The sequence below is a fragment of the Sorex araneus genome, chromosome 3 (genome assembly GCF_027595985.1).
Source record: "Sorex araneus isolate mSorAra2 chromosome 3, mSorAra2.pri, whole genome shotgun sequence".
Classification (NCBI taxonomy): domain Eukaryota; kingdom Metazoa; phylum Chordata; class Mammalia; order Eulipotyphla; family Soricidae; genus Sorex; species Sorex araneus.
Genome location: NC_073304.1, coordinates 103244365 through 103269059, shown reverse-complemented (window position 1 = coordinate 103269059; position 24695 = coordinate 103244365). Strand labels below are relative to the sequence as shown.

The window sequence follows — 24695 nt, the reverse complement described above, 5'->3', positions numbered from 1 at the left end:
AAAAAAAAAACAAAAAACGTTAAAAAGAACTCAGATGAGGGGCTGGAGTAATAGGACAGTTGGTAGGGCTTTTGCCTTGCACTCAGCTAACTCGGGTTCGATCTTCAGCACCCATAGCTTGCCAAAAGTGATTGCTGAGTACTGCCAGGTGTGCACCCCCCCCCCAAAAAAAAAACACAAGAGAAAAAAGAATTCAGACGAGGTGCAGGGTGCAGAGAGATAGCTCAAAGGACTGAGTGTGCGATACCTGAGAGAAACCTGGGCTCAGTTCCTTAGACCACATGGTCTCCTGAGCATCACAGGTATTACACCTTTGCTTCTCTGTCAGTGTATCAAAGCACTTGGGTATTCTGCCGTGCTATTTTATTTTATTTTTTTATTTTTATTTTTTTGCTTTTGGGGTCACACCCAGCAATGCACAGGGGTTACTTTGCGCTCAGGAATTCCTCCTGGTAATGCTCAGGGGACCATATGGGATGCTGGGAATCGAACTCGGGTCAGCCGCGTGCAAGGCAAACACCCTACCCATTGTACTATCGCTCCAGCCCTGCCATGCTTTTTTAAATGCCTTATGACAAAATGTGAAAAGGAGCAAAACCATGTATAAAATTATGTGTAAGGAGGGCCTGGAGCTATATACAGTGGGTAGGGCATTTGCCTTGTACACGGCTGACCCGGATTCGATTCCCAGCATCCCATATGATCCCCTGAGCACTGCCAGGGGTAATACCTGAGTGCATGAGCCAGGAGTAACCCCTGTGTATCGCCCAGTGACAAAAAAGAAAAATTATGTGTAAGGATTTTCTCCAGTCTAAATTGTTACATCTCTTGATCTTTGTTATTTTGAATCCTTAGGAATCCTTAGGAACTGAGACTTTCCTACATGCTATTTTAACCTAAACACAGTATAATTCCATTTAGACTTCCTACCTCTTTCTTTCCCACAGACGCAGTATACTTTCAAACAGGTATTCGGAACGTACACCACCCAGAAGGAGCTGTTTGATGTTGTGGCGAATCCCTTAGTAGACAACCTTATTCATGGCAAAAATGGTATGGTTTTTAGAGTTTGGTTGGATCTTTTCTTTTGCTCTTCTTCTGATAAAATTTTTAAATACTTTGTGTGTTGGGTTTATATTTGATCTTGAGTTTAGATTAAATTTCTTAGAGTTATATTACATCGACTTCTTTTGCCTCTGTGAACTTTGTTTTTCTCCGTCTGTTGTTGTTGTTAGATTGTGATTCTGTTCTCACACTTTGTGGTCCTAGGTTTGGTCAACATGGTACCTGGAGCACCACCAAGTGTGGCCCTAAAACAAAATAAAAATGTAATTTTAATACAATAAATAACACAAGTGGGGGAACTTTGATACAATCCAGTGCACTTTCTAATGCATAACCGAGTGTGACTTGCTGTGTTGTAGGTCTCCTTTTCACATATGGCGTCACCGGCAGTGGAAAGACACACACCATGACCGGCTCCCCGGGGGAGGGAGGACTGCTTCCTCGCTGCTTGGGCATGATCTTCAACAGCATAGGCCGGTTTCAAGCTAAGCGATATGTGAGTATCATCTTGCTGTGACTGACGGAGCCCCCAGGAGCCAATGTCCGTGGATACAGTGGTATGGGGCATCTTGATACCGAGATTTAAATGTTTAAATCTTAAATATTTCTTATTTCTGAAGATTGATTTTTGCCTCATTCTTTAGGTTTTTAAATCTAATGATAGGAACAGCATGGACATACAGTCTGAAATTGATGCTTTATTAGAACGACAGAAAAGAGACACCATGCCCAACCCAAAGACCCCCTCCAGCAAGTAAGTGATGACATTTGTATGTAGCATTGGTCCCAGGGGTCCCTTCTCCAGGGTTTCCTTAGGCAGAGATTAGATTGTCCAACATGAAGTGAAGAAGTTGGTCTGACACCTGACCTCAGTGAGAGCAAAATTGAAGAATGGTTTTGTTTGCTCAGATTCTATTGAGTCGGAGCATTGCTCTGAAACACTGTTTTGAGAAGTTCCTCAATTGGAGGAGGTGGTTGTATAAGCCTGTGCTGAGTGCCTGGGATAGCCCAGAGTACCCTGGACACTCTCCAGCCTGTGGGATCTTTCATTTTTTACTTTGATTTGTAATATCTAAGCTGAGACTTTTTGGCTTTCTTTCCTTCAGACGACAAGTAGATCCAGAGTTTGCAGATATGATAAATGTACAGGAATTTTGCAAAGCAGAAGTTGATGAAGACAGTGTTTATGGTGTATTTGTCTCCTATATCGAAATATATAACAATTATATCTATGATCTTTTGGAAGAGACGCCGTTTGATCCCATAAAGCCAAAGTAAGTGATGAAGGGAGTCCTTTTAAAGCTGCTTAGGGAAATCACTTTACCTCAGTGAGTATTCGATTCCTCCCCCGCCCCCACCCCCATATAAGGGACCGATGCTTGGTTCTAGACATTTAAAAGCTTCAGCCCTGGCTATATTTTAAGAAGACCCTTAATTGTATAAGGAAGTGCTTTCCTGGACCTCTTAGGACCTGACAGGGCTGGGGATGTGTGGCCTATTAACCCTGTGTCTTGGTCATCACCAGGGGCAGCATAGTGCTGTTTGTCAGCTGTTCCTCACCTCACTGCTCAGTGTGACATCATATCTGCAGGGTCACTCATTCCACTGGAGGTTAAAGACTACCTCGGGCTGGGATTGTGGCTCTATGATACAGCATTCGGGCTTGCATGGGTGAGGCCTAGATTCAATCCCTGGCACCACAAAAAAAAAAATAATAAAAAAGATTAATGGGGCTGGAGTCATAGCATAGCGGATAGGGCATTTGCCTTGCACACAGCCAACCCGGGTTCGAATCCCAGCATCCCATATGGTCCCCTGAGCACCGCCAGGGGTAATTCCTAAGTGCAGAGCCAGGAGTAACCCCTATACATTGTGTGACCCAAGAAGCAGAAAAAAAAAATTAATGGGATAGAAAGAGATTACAGTGGGTAAGGCCAGGGAGTTCTTGTACGCAGCCAACCCAAGTTTGATCCCTTTGTGGTCCCCCAAGCCCTGACAGGAGTGATCCCTGAGTGCAAGGGCAGGATTAAGCCCTGAGCACAGCCAGGCGTAGTCACCCCCAAAACCCAAAGAAGGACTCCTCCCAGATCTCTGTGAGTCCTTCCTTGCTGACACTGAGGGTCAGTCACAGCCTGGAATCCAGAAAAGAGATCTGCATTTGTACCAGAGTGGACTCAGTAATCCATCTAAAGTTAGGTCTGGTTCCTGAGCCAGTTTAGCTAAATGCTCAGCTTTAGTGTTGTCTTTATTATGGTAGCAAGAAAAGTGCAAAGACTTGTACAATTAACTTTTGTTTGTGTAACTGAACATTATTGGAGGAACAACTAGAATTAGAAATCCATTCAGATGAGAACAGGTTAGAGCCAAAGGTGTGACTCAGTGGTAGGTGGAGAACATTTCATGCGGGGGGTGGGGGGCGCTGGGTTCGTGCACCCCCCCAACACAGTCAGGCATCTGTACGGTGAGAATAGGTATTTACTTGTACCCCTATTTATATTTAAGTTATAAATGACTCACTTTACCACATGTTTTAAAGTGTCTGTTATGGGTACCCATTTTGCTGAATTTTATAAAGGGTTCATTGCTGATTTATGGTTCAGTGACTTTTATGATTTTTGGCCTCCTGGTAACTCCAGGAATAAACTCAAAGGGCGCTTGCTTATTTGACACCAAATTCAGATTTCACTTGTTAGATTGGTGTTTAACCTGGCTTTTTTGTTGTTGTTGGCTAGCATTGTGAAGAAATTTTGCAAGTAGAGGGTTTTTTTATTTTGTTTTTTTTCCTTTTTCTTTTGGGCCAGCCCAGCCTGCTGGAGCGATAGCATAGTGGGTTGGGCATTTGCCTCTCATGCGCCCAACCTGGGTTCGATTCCTCCATCCCTCTGAGAGCCCGGCAAGCTACCAAGAGTATCCTGCCTGCATGGCAGAGTCTGGCAAGCTACCTGTGGCATATTCAATATGCCAAAACAGTAACAACAAGTCTCACAAAGGAGACGTTGCTGGTTCCTGCTTGAGCAAATGGATGAACAGCAGGATGACAGTGCTACATTTCTTTTGGGCCATACTACATGGTATTCAGAGATCACTCCTGGTGGTGCTCAGGGGATCATGTGTGGAGCTGGGGAACTGACCTGAGGTGACCGTGTATAAGGCAAGCGCCATAACCCTTGTCCTACCTCTCTGGCTCAAGTGGAGGATTTTTAAAGAGCCTGTGTTGAGACTCTTACCTGTACCTGTTGCTAGGAGCTGACTGCGGGAGAATCAGTGACTTATTCCTTATTGCTTTGGTAGGTGGAACAGTTGCAGCACACCCATGAGGAACACTGAGTTTGTGTATGTGAAGAGACTTTTTCTTTAGAGGGTGCAGCTGTACTAGTGGTGTGGGAGTCTGTGGCATGTTTGCATGAGGTGGTTTATCCTGGGTGCTGGGCTGGCTGCTGTTTCTGTGCCCCTCCCTGCTTCCTGAAAAATCTACCATTTACCGAGTGATGTCGGCGAGTAGATGTTTCTCTCCCACCATGCACAAAACTGAGGCCAACAGGCAGCTCCCGTTCCCACCCTTTCCTCTCACAGAGACTGAAACTCGACCAACCAAACCATGTGAAAGGATTCCCACTCCTGGCTATCCCAAACTGTCAGAGTTTGTTCTATGCCGGCTGGCGTTGAGGAAAGAGCCAGCCAGATCTGTTGATCGGTGAAAATCAGGAAAATGCTAGATTTTAATGCCCCCCTGTGCTTGTGTTGTTGCTGTACCATTGCTGTGAACTCTAGTTTTATGTGCTTTGTTAGAACAATTTAGAGCAATGCCTGTAGAATAAAATAGGCTCCTATCGTCCTGTTGTGTAACTAATCCTGACTGTCGAGCTGTATACTTATCCACGTCGAGTATTTTCCTGGAGTCTTGCTTGGGCTTTTTCCTGTAGAAAGGATAGTTGTTGGCTCTCCTGGTCTTTTCCGTCTTAAGTTAGCATTGGTTTCTCATCATTTGAAAAACTGTTTTTTCCTTTTCCATAGAATTCCTCAATCTAAAGTGCTTCGTGAAGATATGAACCGTAACATGTATGTTGCAGGATGTACAGAAGTAGAAGTGAAATCAACAGAGGAGGCCTTTGAAGTTTTCTGGAGAGGTTAGAGACAAAGACTGAGAATGAGAATGAGAAATATATAAACTCCTAATATAATCCTGAGAGTTTCTCGCCTAATTTGACAGTCGTACTTTGTGATTTAGTGTAATGACTGAGCTGAGACTGATTAGTGATTTTTCTGTCCTCGTAGGCCAGAAGAAGAGGCGCATTGCGAACACCCACTTGAATCGCGAGTCCAGCCGTTCACATAGTGTATTCAACATTAAATTGGTTCAGGCGCCCTTGAATGCAGATGGAGACAATGTCCTACAGGTAAATACGGAGTGTGAGGATCCTCGTTCTAATTAAATCCTTAATTTCTGGACTTAAATTTTACTTAAAGTTAAATCTTTGTTGCAGTGAATATGGCTCAAATTAATTTATATGGGAGGGAGTTTTCGATTTTGGGCCATAGTTGGCGAGGCTCTGATCTACTGGCAGGCGTGGGGGACCAGAGATCTAACCAAGGGTGGCTAGGTGCTCTGGCTATCAGCCTTTTTACTAGAGGAGATGAAATAAGAATGATTAGTTTCACTGTAGAAGACTCATTTTATACGTGGAGATTTTGCTCATGACTAAGATGTCAGAAAGTAAATTTTCAGGGATGACACTGTTTAGGTGTCCTGTTCCAAATGGTCTCTTCTTTGGCTGAGGCCAAATAGGGCCCTTCCGTCTGCTGATCACTGTTTACTCCTCCATCCTGTGCGACAAACCTCTCTTTACCAATTTGTGCGAGTGTTTGATCTGGAAAATGAATGTTCATCACTTTAAACTGTCAAGATGAATGATCAAAATGTCTTGAAATTATGTTATCAGAGCCTGGCAAGCTACCTGTGGCGTATTCAATATGCCAAAAACAGTAACAAGTCTCATAATAATGGAGACGTTACTGGTGCCCGCTCGAGCAAATCGATGAACAACAGATGACAGTGCTGCAGTGCTAAAGAATTCCAGGTGGCAGAAGGAGATGGTATGACAGGATACTGAGGACCACAAGGGTTACTAGCTCTCTGGTCTTTTATTTATTTATTTATTTTAATTTTTATTTTTTTATTGAATCACCATGTGGAAAATTACAATGCTTTCAGGCTTAAGTCTCAGTTATACAATGCTGAAACAGCCATCCCTTCACCAGTGCCCATATCCCACCACAAAAAAAAAACCCAAAAAAAGTACACCTCCCATCCCGCCCCCCCCGCCCCCCTCCCTTGTAACTGATAAATTTCACTTCACTTTCTATTTACTTTGGTTACATTCAATATTTCAACACAAACCTCACTATTATTGTTAGGAGTACCTCACTAGAGTCAGACCTATTGTGAAGGGATATAAGGTTGAATTTCTGTACTTTAGCAACTAAGTCCAGGGAGATTTCTTCCAGGTATTGGATCATTGCAAGCTTGTAAACCCCATCTGTGGTTGTCATAATATGGCGGTCACCACGCCCTTCACCCCTGGCAAGGAAGAGGCGAGAGAGAAATACCTTTCCCCTCCTGGGCGGGCATGGGGCCTCGGCTTAGTTCTCAGTCTGGAGACATTCTGCGAGGAGCTGCCCATGCTGAAAAATTTAGCTGGTGTCTGGAGTCATGCTCGTGCAGCTGCGGAGAAGCCGCACACATGTACGGCCCCCGGGATCACATCTTGGTGGCAGGACTAGCTGTCTGGTCTTAATTCCTCATGGTGTAGTGAGTATTTAAGAAGGTAGTGCATGTAAACGTAAAGCTTTTAGCCCACTGTTTGGCTATAGTAAGCATCCCATTAAAGGTCGCTAGAAAGTGCTTCTAAATCAGGCTACCATAGACTCTGGATTTGGTTTTGGGCAATGCTTAGTAATCATTCCTGGCAGTGCTTGGCAGGACCATAAGTGGTGCCGGGGGTCTTACTCCCGACTGCACTAAGGGACCACTCCTGGCATAGTTTGGGGGACCTCGTGTGGTGCTGGGGATCTGAACCTGGGACTGCTGCATTCAAGGCCAGTGCCCTCCTCTCAGTACTATCTCTCTGACCCCTCTAGACTCACTTTTTTTGTAGACATTTGTTGACTGTTAGGGTCCTGTTCAAGGTGCTGGAATAAGTGGTTAAAGATAGAGCCCCTGCTCTTATAGAGCTTATAGTATCATGATAAAGACCAGATAATGGAAAAACTCTTTAGTGCCATCAGTAAATTTACCTTCTTTTAGCAAACTCTCCCTGCAAACATATTTCTTTTGGCCATACTTTAAAATTTTACTGTGCAAATATTATATTCGTAAGACAACTTGTTGGTTTGAATATACTTAAGATATTCAAATTGCTCCTGGTGGGGATCCAGGGACCATATGAACTCAAAGAATGTTACAAAACTCTTATATCCTATTTTATAATTGTCTTTGTGATCCTTTAGGAGAAAGAACAAATCTCTATAAGCCAGCTGTCCTTGGTAGATCTCGCTGGAAGCGAAAGAACTAACCGGACAAAAGCAGAAGGAAATAGGTTACGTGAAGCAGGTGAGCTAAGCAGAGCTCTTATTCATTGTCAAACTTTCTGAACACTTGTAGTGTAATTTCTTACCTGCTTATTGGAAGTGATAAGTATAATTATCTTCAATTTGATAATTTAGAAGCTTGGTTTAGTGGCCAGTGCAATTTTTTAAAAATTATATTGATTTGGTATCAATACAGCAATTGATTTCTTTAAGAATGAGAAAAAGTGATTAATATGACTAATATAAGGCTAGGGAAATAGCGCAAAGTATCGTCTTATATCCCTGGCGCATACAAGGCCCAGGTTTCATTTTAGATCCCACTTTGCCTCTGAACCCTCCCGTGGCCCCCAGCAACACTGGAGGTCCTTTCTCACCCCAGAAAATTAATATTTGTATGGAGAGAGTCCATTAGAACTATTACTGGTATAGTCAGTACTCGGTCCTTAAAATCAAGTGACTTAGCAGATGACCCAATATACATAGTAGTGGAAAAACAATGAACAAAAGAGAACTGAAGGGAAGTAACCTATGTGTTTTTGTTAAGCCTAAGATTAGTAACACTTCTAGAGTGTTTGTGTATGTGTGAAATAGAACATAGGAGGGCGCCCTTCCCTTGTGTCCAGTGCAAGAGATAGGCAGGTGACAGGCTGCTTCAGGAGAGGGCCTGGGAGCCACACAGGTTCCTGGGACGAATCTGATGAGGGTGTGTGCATGAAGAGGGCCTAGTGGAAGAATTCATGGGGAAGACACTTACATGAAGATATCAATTTGCCCTCAAAGTCAATGCAGGTTTAGCAATTTACACAGATCTTCTCTCCAGTATGGAGAATTAGTATACCTGGGGCAAGTCTAGGATATGGAAAGCAGTTAATTGAGATAATAAGCGGTTTTATGGCCTGGAGGCGGAAGTCAGGCTTCACAGAGCACTAGTTAGGAAACAGAGCCACCTGGGTGTTGAAAGTAAGGAAAAGGACAGATCAAGACCTTGATAAGGAAAAGAGCATTTTAAAGTGTATGTGGGGGGCAATTCATAGCTTGTGCTGAAGTTGTTTTATCCAAGTAGCAATACCCTAGTAATTGAAAGTAACAGAGATTAAATAATTCCTAGTGAAAACACACGGAGGCTACAGTCCACAGAACTCTGGTCTGAGGGTGCTAAGGAGGAAGACTAATACGGGGAAGGTGGATAAAAAAATCTGTTCTGGGGAATAAGAAAGCTGCTGTCTTGTTTCATTTTCAGGATCTAAGTTTTATTATAATATAATAATTTTAATAACTGATGCAGAGGGACGTAGATTTGGAAGAAGAGAGATCTGATTTGAGGATTATAGGCTCAGGTTTTGCCAATAGAGAAATGGTTGACGTAATGTGGGAGAAAAGGTTATGTGGCCAGAGAGATACTACAGTGAGTAGGACTTTTATCTTTTTATTTATTTTTTAAATTAAGGCCTTACATAAATGTCTGCCAGGACTAATAAAAAATGTCAAGTAGTATAGACATAAATGTCTTGATCAGCAATAAACTATAAAAAATTATTCTGAAATTTTATTATTTTTACTTTTTTTTTAATTATTTTTTTTTAAGTTTCTATTTCTCTTTTGGGCTATACCTAGCAGTACTCAGGGCTTCTCTTGGTCCTGCAGTTAGGGATAACTCCTGGCCGGGCCCGGAACCATAAGTAGTGCTGGGAACTGAACCCAGCTGCATGCCGGGCAGGCTCCCTACCCACTGTACTGTCTCTCTGAACCCCTCCGAAATAATCACATTTTAAAAATCATATGTTAGGTGGGTTGGGCTCTGGCCTTCCAAAAATGTGTGGTTTCCTTTGATGAAGTAGATAGTATAGAGGTTAAAATGCTGTCTCCTGTATCTGTTTTTCTGTCAGGAAACATTAATCAGTCATTGATGACGCTGAGGACCTGCATGGAGGTCCTGAGAGAGAATCAAATGTGTGGAACCAACAAGGTAAGCAGTAGCTGGTAATGTTTGTATAATTCAAAAAGTTTTGACTGTTTTTTTAAAATGTATTGAATCACCGTGAGAGCAGTTACAAAGCTTTCAGGTTTAAGTGTCGGTCATACAATGATGAAACACCCGTCCCTTCACCAGTGAACATTTTCCACCACCAAAACCCCATCCCCACCCTCTCCCTGTGTGGCAGGTGGATTCCACATTTCTCTCTCTCTACTTTGATTGCATTCAATATTTCAACTCCGGACCCACCACTGAGATTTTTCCCCAACACTCAGATCTGCCGAAAAGGCAACATTAGACACTTTGTTTTCTATTGCTGATTATGAATAGCATATGATTTTGGAATCCTGGAATTTTAATAATTTAATCTGGAGGGATTTCTGCCAAAAGCTGCTGGGTTCTGAGATTTGTTTGAGTCTTTGGGATCATGGCCGTTCCAGAAGTTTTTGTTTTTTGAGAGAAAATTCAACTCATTATTATTTCAAAGTTGCCCATAGTGTTTGAAGCATACACTGTTCACACTAGTCCCCCACCAGTGTTCCTCTTTAGGCTCCTTTCATCCCTTCTATATACCTGCCCCTTTTGCTGGTATATAACAGATTTATTTCACATTACTTGCTCCAATAAAATAAACAAAAAATAGAATTATCAGAAAATAAATTTAAAAGTTCATATGTGATGATTGCTATGTTTTTAACCTCTTTTAGCCTAGTAGAAGACAGTCATATCCACCAGTTTTGAGTACCACACTCGGTGCCACATGATGGAAAGTTTGTCCTGTCTTAAGAGCTCTTTAATGCTTCTTGCAAAACTGATATTTATCCTGTTAGTCCTCTACATTGTTGCCTGTCCATTAAGCTCTCTGATTCCTTCAAAGCTTGTAGGATGATATTAACCCTAAGTGTTTTAGGTTTCATCAGTGGATTTCCCCTTTTCCATGCTCGTCTAACATCCCTCATTTAGTTAAGTTTGCCTTTAACCTTTCCTTTGTGTTTTACCTCTCATTGTCTCAGTTCCCCAAGTCAGTCTTGATTACTTCTAAGCCAAAACTTTCTGGTAGTTCTGGACTTTGTAGTGATTTGTATTTGAAGTGCCGAGTATTTGTGCTTGCTTTTCTAGTTTTCCTATAGCCTTTTTATGTTTTACTGTAGAGCAGTGCTCTTTGGTTAAACACAGAAAGACCGTTAATGCTATGCTGCCAGTATTTGGGAGTTGATCGACTCTGAAATATATCTATTTCTGGGCATTAGTCATAATTACTTGACTCGGGCTTCAGTTGCTGTAGTTCCTAACACCCCAAAAGGGAGGTCCCGCTGTGGGGTGGGACGGACCCGGGGCGAGTGGTGAAGCTACTCCAGCATCAGATCTAGAAAGCACAAATGCATGGTCTTGATGCAAGCTGTTTTCACTTAAGAGGCAGGACCTCCACGGGGAAGGACAAGCTGAACTGGCCTGAGGAGACTTGGTCTGGGATTCACGGTAAAAGCCTTGCTTGCTCTCAGAGCCCAGAGAACTAAGTTTTGGGATCTTTGTCTCTTAGTGTGTTTGTCCAAACAACTGCCAGTATTGGTAAGAAGTAAACTTAATTGTTTAGCAAATGTTTTGCTTTAATCTCAAGAGAATTGCCTTTTGCCAGATGTTTAATCTCTAAATCACCAATCACACCTGGGTCCTATACCTCAGTTCCCCTCAGATATTCTATAAGTAGCAGCTCTGCTTTAAATGGGCCATTTTTACCATCAGGCTGTGGTCCCCTGTCTGTCTCTGTCTCTGCTGGGGAGGACGGGAGGTAGCTCCTGGTCACTGAACACACGTTTCACATAACACTCAAATATTTTGTGACCTCACAAAAGCTGAACGATAATCTAACTGGATTGAGTATTCTTGGTGAGGTGTTCATTTCATTGAATTTTTGAACTAGATCACTCCAATCTCTTTTGGCTCCTAGATTCTCATTTGATACATCTGCTGAGACTATTATGGGCTTTCCTTTATATGGAAGGTCCTATTTGATCTTGCTGTTTTAAGTATTCTATCTTTGGATTGTATCATTTTGAGTACTGTGTGTCGTGGGATTTTCCTAATCATGTCTGTTTTCACTGGGACTCTTTGAGCCTCTTGAATCTCAGTGCTTGTATTCCTCAACTCTGGTAAATTATCATAGATGATTTAAATATTCTGTTTTAAAATTTTATTTTTATAAAGTTGTTCACAATCGGGCTGTAGCAATAGCACAGCATGTAGTGCATTTGCCTTGCATGTGGCCGACCTGGGTTCAATTCCTAGCATCCCATATGGTCCCCCGAACACCGCCAGGAGTAATTCCTGAGTGCATGAGCCAGGAGTAACCCCTGTGCATTGCTGGGTGTGACCCAAAAAGCAAAAAAAAAAAATTTTGATTACATTTAATATTCAAACACCACCATTACACCTTCCCACCACCATATTTTGAAAGTTTCCATCCTGAACCCCAAACCCTGCCCCCAAAGCAGAGCCAAAGTAATTTACTTTGTATTGCTTGTTATGAATAATATGCTAAGTGATCCAAAAAAGTTTTCTTAGAGGAAAGTGTGTGAAGATCACCAAATAGTCATTAAGCTCTTCTTCAAGAGATTAGCAACATGTTGTTAAAGGTTGAGCCTTGTGAGCTTGTATGTGTGTATATATATATCTATCTATATATCCATATCTATATATATTTGCCCCTAAGATTGGTTGCCTTCTACTTTAAACTCTATCAAATGTGGTGTGCTACTCTTGGTACATCAGTGGTATAAAGTATGAGAGGTTGGGGCCGGAGCGATAGCACAGCGGGTAGGGCGTTTGCCTTGCACGCGGCTGACCCGGGTTCGATCCCCGGCATCCCATATGGTCCCCCAAGCACCGCCAGGAGTAACTCCTGAGTGCAAAGCCAGGAGTAACTCCTGAGCATCGCTGGGTGGTGTGACCCAAAAAAAAGCAAAAAAAAAAAAAAAAAAAAAAAGTATGAGAGGTATGGCTGCAAATACAACCATGTGGTCCAGGAATAGATTCACGCATGGATGAGGCTTGTCTGAGCGTGTGGAGATCAGCTGTGAGCTTGGTGTGATTGAGTTCTGGAGGTTTTCGGCTGCTGGGGGTGGCTCCGTTGGGGTGGGGAGGGGAACTCACTAGCCCTCCTCTTGGTGGCTGTGCCTGGAACGAAACAGGCTGGCGCGGGGTCTGGAGGCATCTCTATGACATCATTCTGCGCTCTCTTCTAAGAGATTCATTGTTGAGTCTTTATCTACTGTTTCTTCACCAGATTTGTCTTCCTGTTTCTTAGGGAGGACTGGAGCAATAGCACAGCAGGTAGAGCATTTGCCTTGCATGTGGCCGACCCGGGTTCGATTCCTCCGTCTCTCTCGGACAGCCTGGCAAGCTACCAAGAGTATCCCATCCACATAGCAGAGACTGGCAAGTTTTCTGTGGCGTATTCGATATGCCAAAAACAGTAACAACAAGTCTCACAATGGAGACGTTACTGGTGCCCGCTTGAGCAAATCAATGAACAACGGGACGACAGTGCTACAGTTTCTTAGGGACTCCAATGATCCTTATATTGTTCCTCTTGACCTCATCCCATAATTCTCTGGTATGCTATTCATTTCAGACTGCAATTTCATAGTGGTTTCCTTCTCATCATGGAGTTCCTTGATCTCTTGCTCAGCTGCTCTCAGTTTGCCATTCAGAACTTCTGTTGAGGTTTTTATATCACTTACCCTGCTCTTCATTTCTGATTATAGTAGTTTTTGCATTTCGACTCATACTTTCTTGTGCTTTGCTACTCCTGTACCTGAGTTTCGTGGATTTAGTTCAACACCCTGTCATGGTGCCACTAAAGTTGGAGGATTTGCTGAGCTGGTTGGTATTTGTGTCTCTGGTGAGAGTTTTGCTCACTGAACTTTGGGCTTCTACATGTTTTTCGTGTTGGTGTTTTAACCTGTGCTGGCCGTGCATGTTTATAGTTAATGTTGGGGAACAGTTTTCCCTGACGGTGGCCGGACTTGTTGTGCGCCGGGTTCGGGCAGATGCAGGGCGAAGGATGATGGGCACGTGGAGAAACAGCCTTCGGAAGCAGCCGGTAACTGTTCATTTTACTGCCAAATACACACATTTTATAGGGGGCCTCGGCTTACAGGAAGGCCCAGTCACATAAAGTTTAGCACTAATGGCCTGTCACCTTTCCCACTCTGCTTTGCCCCGGACCAATCCCAATCATGGCTAGATGCTGCAGTTTGGATGACTTGCTAAACATACGTGACAGTTCCTGTGTTTTGGGCTCATGTGACTAGGAGGTCTAGTGAAGCTCAAGGCCGGGTATCTGGTGCTGACACCCTGTTCTTGGCAACTTTGCCCAGACATTCCCTTCTCAGGGCCTTGCTTTGGAACCGCTTTGCAAGGTCGGATCTTATCTGCTCCAGTGCCCGTCGCCATGCTCCACGGTTAGACCATGTGGAAGACACTGAAGGATCAGGCTGGAGGTTGCTCTTTTCTGCCCATCTCAGTGGATGACAAGGAAGCATAGCTGAACTGTGCCTTTGTTGAGCAGGTCTGTCGTGCAGCACCTTCTCGTATAGTTTCGCTTGTTTGAACTTTTCTGCCTTATTTTGGCTTATTTATTTTTTTGGTTTTGGCACACACCTGGTGGTGCTCGGGGCTTACTCACTGGGTCTGTGCTCCTGTGGAGAGACTAAGGGACCGTATGTGGTGCTGAAGACTGAACCTGGGTCACTACGTGAAAGGCGAGTGCCTTTCCCGCTGTCCTCTCTCCAGCCCTGCTCATGCTTCTGAATTTGAATGTATTTTATAGATGGTTCCGTACCGAGACTCAAAGTTGACCCATCTGTTCAAGAACTACTTTGATGGGGAAGGACAAGTGCGCATGATCGTGTGTGTGAACCCGAAGGCTGAAGATTATGAAGAGAGCCTGGTAACTTTGTTTATCCTAATTGTTTATCAGTATTTGTATAGAAAGCACAAATAACTTAAATGTGAAAATAACATTTTGAACATTTAGAAAAGTTAAAGCAGAAACATAGCTATAAAAGTGAACCAATGATAAATTGTTTCATTTGATAATTTCTGAAGGACTTTGAGATATGTGTATATATATCTGTGTACATATATACATATATGTACATATATGTACATATATACATATATATGTATGTATATACATATATACGTACATGTATATGTATATATATGTGTGTGTGTGTGTTGTGAATGTTCAATTATTACCCAAAAGAAACCAAATAACATTACATTTGTTCCGTATCTTAGCAAGTCATGAGATTTGCAGAGGTGACTCAAGAAGTCGAAGTGACAAGACCAGCAGACAAGGCTATCTGTGGTCTGACACCTGGAAGACGGTACAGAAACCAGGTTCGGGCTGGTCCAGTCGGAGACGGTATGATTTGATGTCAAATTGTTTTTTTTTTGCTTTTTGGGTCACACCCAGTGTTGCTCAGGGGTTACTCCTGGCTCTGCACTCAGGAATTACTCCTGGCAGTGCTTGAGGGACCATATGGGATGCCAGAGGATTGAACCCAGGTCAGCCACATGCAAGGCAAACGCCCTACCTGCTGTGCTCTGGCCCTGAAGGCAAATCATTTGCTTGCAACTAGTCACCATGTGTCTCTTTTTTGGGAGGTGGGGGTGAGCTTGGGGGGCCCACGCCCAGCAGTACTCAGGGCTTACCTTGGGCTCTGTGTTCAGGGATCACTGCTGACAGTGCTCAGGGGACCGTGTGTGGTGCCAGGGATGGAACCAGGGCCGGCTGCATGCAAGGCAAGTGCCTTAATCTTTGTACTGTCTCTCAGGCCCCACAGTTTGTGTCTCTTTTTGACTTGGATTTGGATCACACAAGGCTGTTGGTTCAGTATTGGGGGTCACTCCCAGCAGTGCACAGGGTCATGTGGTCCCAGGGATTGAACCTGGGCCTCCTGCGGGCAAGCGATGTGCTCCACCCCCTAAGCTATCTCTTCTTGCCCTGTCCTTTAGAATAGGGCCACTGGAGGCAGGGGCCCGCAGGGCTCCCAGCTACTCGGCAGGGGCCAGCAGGGCCGTGATCAGCAGTGCTTGTGGGACCAGATACTGCCAGGGAGTCACCCTGTATCTTCACCTAAGCTCTCTTGCACTTAGGCTCTCCCCTCTGCCCCTCTTTTTCCTTTTCATCTATTTTGTTTAAAGGAATTACATCCTTTTCTCTTAAGAAATAAGTTCTTAAGGATGGGGGAAATGCTGAAGCCTTAGGTTTGAGACCCAGCACTCCATGGTCCTGAACCAATGGGCATGACCCCAGACAGACAAACCAAGTTCCAAGAAAACAGGCAAAACATGAATGTTATTTGTTCCATTTAAATCCCCCCAACATTCTCCTGTTTGTTTAGGTGTTTTTTACTGGTTTTTTTTTTGTTTTTTGGGGGGCGGGGTTGTCTCACCTATCTGCACGAAGGCGCCGTCCCTGGCTCTGCTCAGGACTCACCCCTGGCCGTGCTTGGGTCACACGCAAAGCCAGAGCCTCCCCTCCAGTCCCTGGCCCCGTGGTTGTGATGACTGCCATAGTTGCTGCAGTTTTTAGGAGCAGCATACAACTCTTTGGGGTGCACTTGAAATTCATCATTTTGGATTTGGGGGTCACAAATTCATACGTGGCGTGGAGGGCAGAGCAGGGGTCAACCTCTCAGCATCTATCTCAAGGTACTCTACCACCGAGCCGCCTCTCTAGGCCTGCAACATTTATTTTATCTGGGGTGGGGGGTGGAGTTTGGCAACTGGCAGTGCTTTTCTCTCTGTTCTGTGCCCGGGGATCATTTGGGATGCCAGGGATCTACCTGACTCCGACCACATGTTAGGCAAGCGCCTTAACCCTTGTACTAGCTCGCCAGCCATTACAGAAGTATTGTTGAGTCCACTAGAGAAGGTGCATGTTAGTTGAACTGGGGCCTTAGTCTCAGTGTTGGACTTGGTCGAGTAAGTTCTTCTGTGTAACTCCCTCCCCCTCCCCCGCCTCCCCCCTGGGCCACACCTGGCAGTGCTGGGACTCCTGGCTGGGCTTCAAAGCTGGGTTGGGCACATACAAGGCCAGAGTTCTACCCACTGTACCATGCTCTATCCCTCCTGTGTAACGTTTGTGGGTGATTTTCTGTATCAATACAGAACTGCTGGTTACAGATGTGGTTCTACAGAGCTTTCCACCATTACCTTCCTGTGAGATTCTGGACGTCAATGATGAGCAGACTCTTCCCAAACTGATTGAAGCATTAGAGAAACGACACCACCTACGGCAGATAATGGTTGATGAGTTTAACAAACAAGGTAAGGGCACTGTAAAATGACATGCTGACTGAAAGTTATGACTGCCTTTATTTGGCCCACACCTGGTGCTAGGAGGTCCTCCTAGTTCAGTGCTTTGGGGTTGCCCCTGGTGGTGCTGGGATACCGTGAGAAGCCAGGTACTGAACCTGGGCCTTCTGCTTCCAAAGCAAGTGCTCAGCCCGCGGAGTTATCCTGGTCTAATCAAAGTTTTTTATTTTATTTGTCTGCTTATTTTCATTTGGGGACGGCACCCAGTGGTTCTCAGGGCTTCTTACTAGTTCTGCTCAGGGACCCTGCTGGCAGTGCTCCCGAATCACGTAGTGCCACGCGCAAGGCCAGCGCCTTCCCCCCTTTGTTGCCTTTCTGACACAATGGGATGATTTTTTAGGCAGGAAAAATGGCGAGATAGGTGCTGAGAATTATTTCAGGCTTGAGTAAGCGACCTTTGGGAAATGTGGGAATGATAAAGACCTTGTGACCAATTATCCCGTTTTCCTTTGGAGAGTGGGAAAGATTACATCTCGGTACTGACTAGCAAACTGCACTGACCAGTTAGGACGGCATTCCCGGGGGAGGGCGACATCACAGTTTCAACTGTGCTAATACCACAGGTAGTAGGACTTGGTGAGTTTAGCATCCGCGCCTCTGTCTTGGGCCTTTTGTTTATTTTTGGAGCAGCTTTTCGGGGCTCACTCTTGGCAGGGCTGGTGGGGGCAGAGCATCTGAATGTGGAGAGTGAACTCCGGTTGGCTGTGTGCGAGGCAGATGCCCTACTACCCACTGTACTGTCGCTCCGTTTTTTTCTCTTTTTTTGGGGCCATACCCAGTGGTGCTCAGGACCTACCCCTGGCTCTGCTCTCAGGAATCACTCCCAGAGGGCCCAGGAGACTCTGGAATACTGGGGGCCAAGCCCAGTCTGCTTGTGTGCAACACAAGCGCCCTATCTGCTGTACTGTCCCATCATTTTGTTTTGTTTTGTTTTGTTTTTGGCCACACCCGATAATGCTCAGGGATTACTCCTGGTGCTGCACTCAGGAATACTCCCATTGGTGCTGGTAGGGGACAGGGGGCAGCAGAGAGGGGGATGCCAGCAATTGAACTCGGGTTAGCCGTGTGCAAGGCAAATGCCCTACCCATTGTTCTATCACTCTGGCCCCACCACACCATTTTCTTTTTTAACAGTATAAAATGTGCATTTGTTTTAGCCCTGTAAAGTTAAAATAAATCTGAGTTCTCTATGCCACCAGCATAGATCTTTATTTTTTTTTTTAATTTTTTTTTATTGAATCACCATGTGGGAGGTCACAAAGTTCTCAGGCCAATGTCTTAGTTATACAATACTCAAACACCCTTCCCTTCACCAGTGCCCATATTCCACCACCAACAACCCCAGTATACCACCCGCCCCTCCCCCCCGCCCCCGCCCATGGAACTGATAAATTTCACTTCGTTTTCTCTTTACCTTGATTACATTCCATGTTTCAACACAAAACTCACTATTGTTGTTGGATTTCCCCCCCCCCCCCAAAAAAAGACAGTCCTACTGCCAAGGAAGCATTTGATAATTAGTTTTCCATTGCTGAGAATGAAGAGATATTAAGTCCCGCTGTTCCAAGTACATAACTTTTTTTTTCCCTCCTTCCCTCGCCACTGAGTTCATGCCTGCTTAGTAATCCTCATAATATGACTGACGCCACGCCGCCCAACAAAGGGAAAAAAATACGAGAAAGAGGGTTATTTCCCATCCTCAGCCAGCGTGGAGCTATGGCTTAGTTGACAGTCTAGCAGCATGTCTGCAAGCAGTTTCTGGGACTAAAAGTAGTCTAGTTGGTTTCCGGATTCTGGTATATCAGTAGCTAGGTGGCTGCACAAAAATGTGCCTACCCGGGTGGAATTTCGGTGTAGCATGCGCTGGTATCGGCCCCGGCTCGAGACTGCCCAAGTGTCCCACTGTTCCAAGTACATAATAATTTTTTTTTTTTTTATCCTGTTCCCGAGCCACCAAGTTCATGCCTGCTTAATAGACATCATAATATGGCTGACACCATGGTGCATTTCTTCCAGAGAAAGGAAGAGATCCGAGAAAGAAGGATATTTCTTCTCCTCGGCCGGCGTGGGGTTATGGCTTAGTTTACAGTGTAGAGAAATGGCTGCTACTTTGATTACCTTCAATATTTCAACAAAAGACTCACTATTCTTGTTTGGATTTTCCCCCCAAAGTCTGACCCGCTAAAAAGGAACCATTTCATATTGCTGATAATTAGAAGATATTAGGTTGTGCGGCTGCAATAGCGGCCGCGCGGTTTGGGATTTCTGTATAAAGTCCAGGGAAAATTCTGCCAGAAATTACATCACTGCAAGCTTTTACTCCCCTTTTGTGGTGCTCATAAGATGGAAAAGCCTAGAGAGAGAAACCCTTTCCCACTGTCGCAGCCTGGGGTAAACTCTCAGTTCACAGTCTGGAGGTATTTCAGTGGGCTGCTGGTGTCCAAAGTAGTTCATTTGGGCTCCACGATCTTGCTCGAGCAGCAGCATCGGCGGAAAGACCAGCATAGATCTTTAGAAAAGGATTTTTAGCTGTGCACTTAGCAAGAAGTTTCTTACCTGTCTGGCCAGACGACTGAGCTGGTAGTTCCATGTCCACTATGGTGCCATGATGTTCTGATTCCAGGCTGTACCTGATGGTGCTCAGGAGACCTTGTGGTCACATCTACAAGAAGGCATATTCCTTAAGTGCTGGAGCGATAGCACAGCAGTAGGGCATTTGCCTTGCACGCGGCTGACCCAGGTTCGATTCATGCGCCCCTCTTGGAGAGCCTGGCAAGCTACTGAGAGTATCTCACCCACACGCAGAGCTGTGGCATATTCAATATGCCAAAAACAGTAACAAGAAGTCTCACAATGGAGATGTTACTGCTGCCCACTCGAGCAAATTGATGAGCAATGGGATGACAGTGACAGTAACCTGTGACCCCACTGGGTTTTTTTTTTTTTTTATTCAGAGAAAATAAAATGAAAGAAAAATGTGAGTCCTTCTCTCTTTAGAGTTAACAGGTAAATGTTCCTACCACTAATTGAAAGGCTTTTAACATCGTCAATAATCTGGTCTTTGGGTAAATCACCTGGTCCTCTGGCTCTTAGTTGCCTACCTGCGGAATGTGAACTGTAATTGCTCAGCTCTAAGGTTGTGAGAGCGGGTGAGTGGCAGTGTGGAAGTCAGAATAGTGACCGGCCTGGGCAGAGTAAATGCTCTGTAAATGCATCTACTGCTCCTTTGGATTTTGTTTTGAGGGCACACCCAGCTCAGGAGCTGCACTCTTGGTAGAAGTAGTGACTCTTTGAGCGACTTCCTGGCCCCCAGATAGTGTAGGTGTCTGTGGTTTTCATCAGTTCATTGGAAGCTTTATGTAAGATGTGAGATGAGTGGTCTTTAATCTCCCATTTAAAATAAGGAAATGTGCCCAGAAAGATAAATAGTTTGCACAAGTCACACAACCAGACTTTGGCTAGGAATTAACTGATCTTAATCTAGTGTTAGCTCTGTTTTTGTGTTTTTATTTCTGAAGCCAATTATTTGATAATTGGAAAGGGGATATCATAGTGCAAAAGGAAAGAGTGCATTTTCCTTAACAGTTTCAGTGAATGTCTTTTGTAGAACTGAGAAGCAGTCTTTTGATTTGCTTCTAAACTTGTTTTCTTTGTTGGCGGGGGAGGGAATAACCAGTGGTGCTTAGGAGTTACTCCTAGCTCTGTGCTCAGGGATCACTCCTGGCAGCGCGTGAGGTAGGGGCCCTATGGTGTAACCCGTGATCAGACCTAGGCTGGCTGTGTGCAAGGTAAATGCCATACCCACTGTACCATTTCCCCAGCCCTTGTTTTCTGATTACTGCCACTCAGTAGTATTGGTAAACAAAGTTGATTTCATTTTTCTACAGTTTAGAGTAAACTTGGCCTGTATGCTTTTGTTTCAGCAACACATTTTAAAACTTTGTTGCAAGAATTTGACAGTACTGTTTTAAATAAAGAAAACTACATTCAAGGAAAACTAAATGAAAAAGAAAAGGTGATCTCAGGACAGAAATTGGAAATAGAACAACTGGAGAAGAAAAACAGAACTTTAGAATATAAGGTTAGTTTTGGGTTTTGGGTGCTGTTATAATGGCCATTTAGTATGGGTCTCTGACTTGGCTGTTTTGCTATCTGGGGCTGTAACCACTGCTTTCTGAGAGTTAATGATTTGGTTTATAACGTTTATATTCTATCCTGTATTCTCCACTTTCTTTCCCCCCCCCCAAAAAAAAAAACACCAAAAAACAACCAAACAGGAAATGTGAGTGAAATGCTTGGAGGGATAATTTTTTATGAGTTACACTTCAGCAATTTAAGAGTAGGTTCTCTGGCCCTAACAAGGGAGATCCTAGGAGACTTTTTCAGAGTTTAGCTTTGGTTACAATATGCTTTTTGACTATAACTTGCAATATATGTTCTCTTATTTGCAGAGGATTTAGGAGCATATACTCATTCTGGAGAGAAACAATCTCAACCAGCACAGTAGTCTATATTCTAATTTTGGTTTGGGGCCACATCTGGCAATACTTAGGGCTGACTCCAGGCTCTGTTCCTTGGGGACCATATTGGGTGGTGGGAACAAACTTAGGTTCACTGCATGCAAGGCAGGTGCCTCACCCCTGTACTGTATCTCTGACCCAGGAGTCTATTCTGAAGATAGCTTAAATAATAGTTTTAGGCATTAAACTTAGGGACAAGATAGTTTTCAGAGGAAGTTAATTATAACTTTTAACTACACGATATTTTACATCGCCAATATTGAATATGTCTGCCTTTCCAGATTGAAATCCTAGAAAAAACAACTACTATATATGAAGAAGATAAACGCAATCTGCAGCAGGAACTTGAAACACAGAATCAAAAACTTCAGCGGCAGTTTTCCGATAAGAAGAGATTGGAGGCTAGGTTGCAGGGCATGGTGACAGAAACGACGATGAAATGGGAGAAGGAATGCGTGAGTGTCGGCCCTGCAGTGCTGCCGAGAGCGAGAGTGATTCAGACGGTCAGACTCTGAAAGCCCGTCCTTGTCGAACAGGGCTCTGGTCTATAGCAGTGGTAGCCACTGTTCATTAGGAAACGCCCTTTCTAATCCATGACGGGAATCAGCACTTCTGACACATAAATAGCACAGGAAGAGTTGGAACATGTCTTCCTTAGGAAATCAGATGTTGAGGTAACCCAGTGTGCTTGTTTGTGATCACTGAATTAAGTTGTGTATTGCCCTTGATAACCTCTAGGAACGTCGGGTGGCAGCCAAACAGCTGGAGATGCAAAACAAACTCTGGGTCAAAGACGAAAAGCTGAAACAATTGAAGGCAATAGTCACTGAGCCTAAAGCCGAGAAGCCAGAGAGACCCTCTCGGGAGCGGGACCGAGAAAGAGTCACTCAGAGATCTGTTTCTCCGTCTCCAGTCCCTGTAAGTGTGCCTGCAGTTAATGGGTACAAGGGAAGATGTGTTCCAATTAAATCACTGTTTTTATGAGAACCAGTTTTTTATGTTTATATTTCTCACATTTACACATGTTTTAAAATGTAGTTTAAGCACAAGTTGAGTGAAAGTTTATTCCAAATTTTTGTTAGTAGTAAAAATTCTTAGTGCAGTATTAGTACAAATAGTGTCTCTTTGTGTGCTAAGCATATAGAAAAGTAACTGTTTCAGTGTTCAGTCTTGCTCATTCATTTCTTTTCGATTTTTTTAGCTTTCTAGTAACTATATTGCTCAGATTCCGAACGGCCAGCAACTCATGAGCCAGCCACAGCCACATAGGCGCTCTAACTCTTGCAGCAGCATTTCTGTAGCTTCCTGTATTTCCGAATGGGAGCAGAAAATTCCCTCCTACAACACGCCTGTCAGTGTCACATCCATTGCGAGGCGTAGGCAGCAGGAGCCAGGACAAAGTAAAACTTGTATGGTGTCAGACAGAAGGCGAGGGATGTACTGGACTGAAGGCAGGGAGGTGGTTCCCACGTTCAGGAATGAGCTAGAAGTAGAAGAGGATCATCTCCGCAGGGTTAGTGCCAGCATTGTTTCTACATATTGTAGCAGTAGATTTTAATCTTGCTTTTGTGTTCTGTGCTTCAGAGAGCCCACTGGTAATAGAGCTGGTAAGAGAGCCCATTGTAAACAAGGTCTAATTTTCTTTATTCAAAATCCAACTGCTTGAAACTGAGGCCTAGCTATTCCTCTGGGAGACAAAAAACAACAAAACAGTCAGCCGCAGAAATGCTGCCCCTCGCTTAGTGAAGTCGTGTGTTCACTGGGCACGCAGCCTGGTCAGTGCCGATGAGCATCGTCAAAGCCCGGGAGTGTGAATGTCTTCCGTGCACATGTCCCATTTCCCTTTGGTTTCCTTCCCCAAATTGAATTACTTTTTTTCTGCTTTTGAGCATTTGTTTTTAGAGTTATCTTCCCAGACTTTTCCTTTGAAATAATTGAAAACCAAAGAAAAACCGAAAGAATGATATTGTATCTTTTCCCCTTGCCTAGATTTACCTGTTTTACTTTATGCAGATATTGCAAACTTTCCCCCTTGAACTTTTGAAAGTAAGTAAAAGACTTCATGACATTATCTCCCTAAAAATGCCATTGTCTTATGTAACCGCAGTTTGTGGCCCCAAAACAATTACACCTGGTATTAAATCAGGATCCTCTAATATACAGTCTTACTCTGTTCCATTGTCTCAGCAATGATTTTTTTAATCCGTGATTATTTTAATATGGTTCTTATGTATGTTTTGTTTTGGGACCATACCCAGCTGTGTTCAGGGCTTCTGGCTCTCTACCTAAGGATTACTCCTGGTAGGGCTCGGGAGATTACATGGGGTGCCAGGGATCAAACCCAGGTCAGCCGTGTATAAGGCAAGCACCTTACCTGCTGTATTTATCTTTCAGGCCCCTTTAATTTCTTTTAAAAATAAAGTATGCCTCCTTTTAACTTCAGTAGGGGGCTCCAAGCTGTTCTCCTGGGGGCCTGGGGACCGTTCCTGGGGAGACGGCTAACTGTGCCGGGAAGTTGGATGCTCAGGCCTGGTCTGCTGGGGAACACTGGGGCCACAATCAGGGACGCCCAAAGGACCACGCAGGACCTGTGCCTCTAGCCACTGAGCTCTCCCCCTGACACCAGCAGTCCCCCTCATAAAAAAAGTTTTATTTATATATTTTATGACATTGACTTTATTTTTTCCAAGAATCAGACAGGGGCTGGAGAGATAGTACGGGGGTAACTTGTCTTACAGGCAAACGCAGTTCAATCCGAAAATGTTTCCCCGAGCACTGCCGGGGATCACTCCTGAGCACAGTCAGGAAGAGCCCCTGAACCTCTGGACCTGGTTTGGTGACTCCTAAAGGTTTTTATCTAGTAAATTGCTTCTCAAGACCTTGAACTCAGTTTACATGGGCTCTGCCTCACTCCAGGGCATGTGAACAAATTCATGCTCTCTTAGTATTTATATTCTTCTTAAGAATTAAAATGTTTCTTTGAATCTCAATGGACCAGATTAATGTTGTGAATGTACATTTAACATAAGCTTAACTAAACCAATTAATCTTATATTTGCTGTAGATTTTTGGTTGTATAATATAGGGTTCAGACAAATCTCATTTAGGTGGCCTGTATTCCTGATTATTAAGGGATGGTGATGAATTTTTTTTTTAAT

At 44.0% G+C, this 24695-nt stretch overlaps 1 protein-coding gene across 1 annotated transcript in view; it reads left to right on the top strand.

The window, feature by feature from the left end:
• Positions 1-24695, top strand: part of KIF23 (kinesin family member 23) — a 43293-nt gene that overhangs the window by 10351 nt on the left and 8247 nt on the right. Inside the window, exons 4-19 of the mRNA XM_055133831.1 lie at positions 948-1053; positions 1425-1561; positions 1710-1819; positions 2172-2339; positions 4357-4398; positions 5080-5192; positions 5341-5462; positions 7573-7675; positions 9540-9619; positions 14460-14579; positions 14933-15059; positions 16811-16969; positions 20941-21098; positions 21819-21992; positions 22276-22455; positions 22739-23051. Coding sequence (XP_054989806.1) covers positions 948-1053; positions 1425-1561; positions 1710-1819; positions 2172-2339; positions 4357-4398; positions 5080-5192; positions 5341-5462; positions 7573-7675; positions 9540-9619; positions 14460-14579; positions 14933-15059; positions 16811-16969; positions 20941-21098; positions 21819-21992; positions 22276-22455; positions 22739-23051 — 2212 coding nt within the window. The remainder of the gene's footprint in view (positions 1-947; positions 1054-1424; positions 1562-1709; positions 1820-2171; positions 2340-4356; positions 4399-5079; positions 5193-5340; positions 5463-7572; positions 7676-9539; positions 9620-14459; positions 14580-14932; positions 15060-16810; positions 16970-20940; positions 21099-21818; positions 21993-22275; positions 22456-22738; positions 23052-24695) is intronic.